Source organism: Pteropus alecto, unplaced genomic scaffold (assembly GCF_000325575.1).
Source record: "Pteropus alecto unplaced genomic scaffold, ASM32557v1 scaffold77, whole genome shotgun sequence".
Lineage (NCBI taxonomy): Eukaryota > Metazoa > Chordata > Mammalia > Chiroptera > Pteropodidae > Pteropus > Pteropus alecto.
In genome coordinates this window covers 609,077-616,617 of record NW_006440820.1, presented here as the reverse complement: position 1 = coordinate 616,617, position 7,541 = coordinate 609,077, and the positions used below count along the sequence as shown (strand labels likewise).

The 7,541-nt window shown below is 38.3% G+C and overlaps 1 protein-coding gene across 1 annotated transcript in view; it reads left to right on the top strand.

Moving 5' to 3' along the window:
• The window catches only part of MAOB (monoamine oxidase B), a 113,849-nt gene extending 109,812 nt beyond the window's left edge, over positions 1–4,037 (top strand). The window contains exons 13-15 of the mRNA XM_006917906.3: positions 1,387–1,498; positions 2,057–2,119; positions 3,162–4,037. Of these exons, the coding sequence (XP_006917968.1) occupies positions 1,387–1,498; positions 2,057–2,119; positions 3,162–3,314 (328 nt within the window). The 3' untranslated portion in view covers positions 3,315–4,037. The remainder of the gene's footprint in view (positions 1–1,386; positions 1,499–2,056; positions 2,120–3,161) is intronic.
• The last annotated feature ends 3,504 nt before the right edge of the window (positions 4,038–7,541 follow it).

Sequence of the window (7,541 nt, the reverse complement as noted above, 5' to 3'; positions counted from 1 at the left end):
CTTATTTTTTAGAGATTTTTCTCTTTCTTTCTGAGGGGACTTGTCACCTTGGTTGTTCATGGTGTTTAATGGACTATTTCTTCACCTGGGCATTAATGGAAGTGTATTTTGCTGGGTTTTTTTGTTTGTTTTTTGTTTTTTTGTTTTCTGAAGGAAGATTTATTATATAAAAGTCTCTCTTTAGCCTGTTGCAAAAAAGTGTTTTTCTTTTGTTTTCCAGTAGGTGGCATGTAAGCCTCTTGGATTCCTGCTTTATATAACACCTTAATAATGCCTTTTTTTATTACAAATGTTTAATCACACTCGCTACCCTCAGTCTCAGTCCTTGTCAGTGTTAGCGACAGTTTTGGTAGCGTTTGCTCAGATTCCCCCTGGGGCTCTGAGGTGTTCATTCTTGGCAGATATAGGGGAGGAATCTTCTGGGTTGGGGGATGGGGACTGCAGTTCAGCCTCGGTTTTGCAACCGCAGCTAGTAAAAATCAATTGTTGTTTCTCTGCTGTCCTTGCTTCTCTGCATTCTGCTTTGATGACTAGGCCCTGCTGCCAGCTGCCTAGAGCTCACAGCTCTCCCAGGCATGGCTGTTCAGGGAATTCACTGTGCCTTCTATCCTCCCCCTCTTCCTACAGTGAGCTCTGTCTGTGAGAGGCAGCTTCTTTTTCTTCCGGTCCACCACCCGACACCCAGAGTTCTGACCTGTGATAGCTCTTATGTGTAGATCCCATGCTCAGACGTGCTGGTGTACAGTGGGTGTTTTTTGTTGAGTTTTAGATGTTCAACTTATTTTTGTTTCAAGGGGAGAGATCTGGGGATGTCTCTCCTCCACCATGTTTCTCCAAACTCCAGTAAAACTTTTAACACTTGTAAAGCTCAATGAATGTTAGGTTTGGAACCATAGTCAGACTTACAGATTTGTTACATATTACTAATGGAAAAGGTCTTAAAATCATTGGACCATGACATTTAAGAGATGAGCAGTCAGAGCTCAGTGAAAGAAAGTGATTTGCCAAGTTCACTGGTAAAATAGACAGATAGGGAACTGGGGGCATATGTCAGCTTATAGAGAGTTGGTGTGTCATAGGAGGAGCTACTCATAACTGGGCTCTTATAGTCTCTAACTTCATGTAGATGAAGCAAATACGTGTTCCACTGATGTCAGTCTCTTTTCTTGTAAGCTCTCGATGCAGGAATGGACTTTGGCTTTTATTACATTTTGTCAGTGATGGGTCCTGCAAGACTTGGAGGAACTTGTGAACACTATTCCAAAACTGGCAATGTACTCCTGATGTTTACAATCTGAGAAAATCAACCAACCTTTGTCTTTGTGGGAAGATTCTTCTCTGGTTCTCTGAAACTGACCATTGCTACCTCTTTGTTTTTGTTTCAAGGATTCTACGCCAGCCAGTGGGAAAGATTTATTTCGCAGGCACTGAGACTGCCACACACTGGAGTGGCTACATGGAGGGTGCTGTGGAGGCTGGGGAGAGAGCAGCCCGAGAGGTAGGGCATAGTATCACTGTCTGTGGGGAAAGAGGCAACTCATAGTCCTGACAAGCAGGTCAAAGATGTCTGAGATTCTGGAGGTCATCTCACCAGTAATCTCCATCTGAAGACCTATGAAACACAATTTTAACAGTAGTCTCAGGTAAAGCGAACACCTTACCCCAAAAGTAACAAAAATATCTATCATGTCACCTAAGGTAAAAAGAGCCCATAGGGCAAAAGATCATTATGGATGTACTTGAGAGATAACCTAGGTCGAATATTTCTATTAGAACTTAAAATTCCTTTATATATTTGCCGACAATTCCTCTGGTCTCATCCATATTAAGGTATCTTCACAACTACTACAATTTATGGTGAGTCTAATGATTAGAGCTTCTTATGCAATCAGTGAAAGACTTTTTGGAGACTTTTAAAGGTTGAGTGGGCTATGTTAGCTTTTACCCTGGTGGTGTTGATAACTATCCTGAGACTCAGTTAATCCTTTATTTAAAGAGTGATTAGGAGAAAGGTGGTGTTGCTTTTGTTATTCACCAGGATATTCTTATTTTTCAGATCCTGCATGCCATGAGGAAGATCCCAGAGGATGAAATTTGGCAGTCTGAACCAGAGTCTGTGGTAGGTTATATTTTATTTCATGAATTTAAATCTCTTTCCTCTAAAAGCAATTATTTGCAAAAAGAACACTCTTGTATATATTCACATGCCTTTCTCTAAGTGATTCAATCCATGGATGTTTAAAGAGATACCATGAGTTAGGGCAGAGGTGAGAGATTTGGAAGAACTTTTATAAATTTGTAGCTGCCACATTCATTACAGGTTATTAGGAAAATATGATTTTTTTTTTATCAGAGAGCTTTAGATATATTAAGAACTCAACACATGTCTGCTGAATAAATCTGTGACCTGGTGATTCTCAACAGGGGATAGGAAATGAAAGGACGATAAGTCAGCATATCCCTGTCCAGGGGCAAAGAGATGGCATGAAATGGAACAGACTGAGATTAAAAATGCATCTTCAATATATACATTATTATTTTTGTAATAAAACCCAGGAAGTCTTCCTGACTGGAAGGAAGGACACATACAAGATAGAGTGAAATGCATTGTGGAGCACATGGCTCAAAAAGGTCAAAGTTATTCATCTATCAAGTGTGAAGCCAGAAAGAATAGCCCTGCCAGGCCAATTCATTCTCTTAATGTTTCTGTCAGAGATGAGATTGAAGGCTAATTAGACTATAGAGTTATTCAACTCAAAAAATATTTATTGTGCACCTATTCTGCACCAGCTGCTGTGATAAGGGTACAACAGTGCTTTCACAGAGCTCAATGTGTGGTTGAGAGAACAGATGATAACCAAAAAGCACAAGTGTGATGAAGAAGACATGCTGAGAATGTAAAAAGATGGAACATCTTAGCCTGGGGGCACAGGAAAAACTCCCTGAGGAAGTGACATATAAACTGGGAGTTGAAGGATGAATTAGTTAAGGAAAGGGCTCAGTAGGGGAATGGGATGAGTGTTATGACCAGAAGGAATGTTATGTTTAACAGCCTGGAGTTTGGCAAGAGTGGGTCATGTTCAGAGAACTGGAGGAAATACAGACTTTCTGTAGCAAAATGCACAAGTCCTGTACTAATATCAAATGTTCTCTAAACCTAGGACGTCCCTGCACAGCCCATTCCCACGACCTTTTTGGAGAGACATTTGCCCTCTGTGCCAGGCTTGCTGAGGCTGATTGGACTGACTACCATCTTTTCAGCAATTGCTCTTGGCTTCCTAGCCCACAAAAGAGGGCTACTTTTACGGGTCTAAAGATAAGGCATCTTTAATCACACCTTCTTCTTACTTTACTTGATGTATGGGTTTGGGGAAGGAGTTGCAGTAAAGTTCCATGAAAACATACAGACTCTAGAGTGAGGTGGGGACCATGAAGATAAGTCAGACTACTGACCATGGGAAGCAGTATCTCTATCTCCATTTTGGTCCCTGCTTATTATCCCCTACTTGGCTTAGCACTCTGTCCTGCCTATTTCCAAATTTACTGCCCCAAGAATCTCCTCAGTAGTTAAGCAGTCTTGTTTAAGGTCCTTGCTGAACCACAGCACACCTTGCCCATGCACAAAAAAATAGTTTTTGCCCCACTTCTGTAGCTTTTTACTTGTTCTTCCTCTAACCTGCAACATCCTCATCTTCCAAGTTCTCTGCATTTGTCCTTAGAATCCAGTATTGTTATAGCTGGAAGACCATAGAGACCATCTAGCCCTCACCTTCTATCTTAGAGTTAAGCCACCTAAAGCTGAGAGAGGTCGAACTTAATTGCCCAAGGTCCACAATAAGCCACTAATATTTTGGAGACTAGAACACAGGTCCATTGCTTTTCCCTCCTCCTGTGATATATGCCCCAATAACCCTCCTTTACTCCCTGACATGGTTGCTGATGGTGACCCCTTGTATGAATTTATTCTGTACTAAGTTGTTATGCGATACTACTATACTACTCCTACTGTTCTAATGCAATAAAGTTGATTCACCAGATAGTTGTTGTTTTTTTTCTTTTGGGGTAATGACTTTCAAGGTTTTGACAGATCAAATCAACATCCAAAATTAGTATATAATTGTGGCTTTAAAGCATTTAGTCAAAATTTCCTTAAAGCCCAGATGATGCATGTATTTTGAAAGTGTGATCCATCATGGGTGGTGTGTGTGTATGAACACTTGGTAAATGATTTATAATGATATAATAAGGATGCTAAAAGAAAGAGCTCCTTGCTTTCACCCCCCCCAAAAAAAAAACTAAAAATAATTGACATATTAATAAACAAGATCCTTTAACTATTAAGGTAATTATAGTATTTCAACTGACCTTTTATATTCCTTATTGATGCAAAAATTTTTACTAGGTACACTCATTAATTTCAAACTATAGTTTCACAGTCCATTAAATTGTATTTGAACTACTCTTCAAATGATATCATCATTTCAAAGCAGTCATGCCTCTCAACTCCCAAGGTCAGTTTTTATCAGGATGTATTTTAAATTTATAAATGACCATTCTCACACTCTCCCTTAGAAAATGGAGCCTGTTATTCTTAGCATAAATGGAATTTAAGAAATTCCCTAGTATTAATTAATAATAGTATAGAGTTTCTAATTTTATAGTGACATTTACATTCCTGATAAGAACTTTAGAGACAAAATGAAAGAATTAAAAAACCCACAAAGACTTTCTTTGTAAATCTTGTGTTTTGAATCTGTCAAAATATAATGTACTTGACATAAGGGTGTCTTCTTAAGCATGCTCCCTTCCAAAAAAATTCCCCTCCTCAAAGTAGTAATATTACTAATTCTAATACATTCATTAAATCAAAACCACAGTGTGATATCACCTCATGCCTGTTATAATGGCTAGCATCTAAAAGGCAAGAGAAAACAAATGCTGACAAAGATGTGGAGAAAAGAGAACATTTGTACACTATTGGTCGGGATGTAAATTGGTGCAGCCACTATGGAAAATAGTATGAAAGTTCCTCAAAAAATTAAAAATAGAACTGCCATATGATTCAGCAATTCCACTTCTGAAAATATATCCAAAGGAAACAAAACCACCATGTCGAAGAGCTATCTGCACCTCCATGTTTGTAGCAGCATTCTTTACAATAGCCAAGACATGGGAACAATGTAAGTGGCCATCAACAAGTAAATAGGTAAAAGAATTGTGAGAAAAATATAATGGAATATTATTCAGCCATATAAAGGAAGAAATATTGCCATTTGTGAAAACATGGATGGCCCTTGAGGGTATTATGCTAAGTGAAATAAGTCAGACAGAGAAAGACAAATACTGTATGATCTCACATGTGGAATCTAAAACAAACAAACTTTTAGAAAAAATGTCGGATTTGTGGTTATCAGAGGTGGGATGAGTGGGGAATTGGATAAAGATGGTCAAAAGGTACAAACTTCCAGCTATAAGATAAATAGGTACTAGGAATGTAATGTACAACATTATGGCTATAGTTACTGCTGTATGGTATATATGAAAGTTGTTAAGAGAGTAAATCCTAAGAGTTCTCATCACAAAGAAAATTATATATATGTTTTTATTTTTATTTTTTTATCAATATGAGATGATGGATGCTAACCAAACTTATTGTGGTAATCACTTCATGATATATGTAAGTCAAATCATATGCTATACACCTTATACAATGTTGCATGCCAATTATATTTTAATGAAACTGGAAAAAATATTCATTGAATGAAAAAAAAGGAAGAGTCAAATAAGGAATTACCTTCTCCAGGAATCTCCTGGACCATTCATCCTCCAGCTAGGCAAGGCGGCCCTTTGTTATCCCAGTGCTACATACATAGATCTCATATCCTGCACTTACACATTATATTGCAGTTGTGCCATCTTGTTAAATTACATTATTTGACTGCTGTTCCAAGTTACATTAGATATCAGTTACCAAGGTAATCCTAAGATAGACAAAAAGGGGAAACTTTAAAGAAAAATGTCAAAACCAGTTTCTTTTCTGTTGGAACTACTCACCAGTTTTGAGGGTATAAAAAAAGTGTGTTTTAGAAGGGGTAGATTGGTAAAGAGATCTCTTAGAGAGAGCTGCCATGCTTTGAATCAAACCCACCTCAGAGGAGAACAGAGTGCTACCTTCTCATCTCAAGTCTAGTGAGAGGGGTTGCAAGGACACCCCTTTGAGAACTTGACACACCCCTGAAGAATCTAAAGCCCTGGATTCTGCTCAACATGCTTTTGAGCAGAGTGAAGGAATACCACAGAGACTTCAGTAAAACAGAAGCTGAGTGGAGATCAAAATTAACTAATCAAAGGAGAGGTACTGTCTGTGTTGTGGTAGTTAAAGTCAGAAAGAGCTAGCACTAGCGTCTCTTAAAAAAAAAAAAAAACTCACAAATGTCCCCATAAGGAAGAGTCAATTCTCATAATAGCCAGGCCAAGAGCATATAAAACTCTTAGAAAAGGATCAGTTAAGTAGAATGTTCAATAAGCCCCTGTCCCTCCTCCCTTTCCATGCTCAATCCAGAATCAACAGTTGGCAAGCTAATCAAGGAGTAGAGAAGAAGAAAAGTTAATTACAGGCTTCTGCAAAATGGCACAACAGCCCCTCAAGCTGGTCCTAACTGGAAGAGGGGAGAAAATTGAACTCTAAATGAAGCTCAGGGATTTGATTGTTCCACAATATTTGACATTCGAATTCCTGAATTGAAACTTTGGTTTGCGACTCGAACGTTAAAATTTCCTCTAATTTAAGAGTAATTGGTAGAGTCATAGACCTGCCAGGGTTTTCAAACAGAAGAAGGGGAGAAACTTTTCTCACCAAGCAGCTTTAAATGAATAGTGGAAGATAAATCATAACTTTTGTGATTTCTTTACATCCTATTCAATGCACTGGTGTTATCTATTCTTTAGAGCAGAGACAGTTTTTTATTAATCTTTTCATCTTTTATATCTCTTATGGTGCCTACTTAAGCCATCATAGTGTCTCAAAAAGTAAATGAATGGATTCCTGTAATTCTCATTGTAATTCTGAATTTGACAATCTGATTATACCTACTCTGTGAAGTGAATGTTTCTGTGTGCCCCTCCTTTTTTTTTTCTTTTTTTTTTTTTTTTGCAGAGAGATGATTTTTCAGTTTTCCACATACTCATTCTGAAAGTATCAATTGTTTTGACTATATTTTAGTTGAGGTAGTGCTAATGACTGGTTGGATTCAGTTTCCTTCTTTGGTAGATTGATCCATCTACATCAATGATTTTCAACTGAGGCTGCAAACCAGAATTACTGGAGTGCTTTGGAAAGACCCACATGCCTAAACTTTACATGGAGAGATCAATTTAGCAGGTGAGGTAGAGGGCAAGAGTCTTTATAGACTTTGCCTATGAAGGTCTTAAGAATCACTAGGTCAAGGGTACAGTAGGGCTTGGACATCTGGAGTTGAGACTTTTTCACAGGATTGCTGCTCTGCCTCCATTCTCTTTCAGCTACCCACCTTTATCAGGGT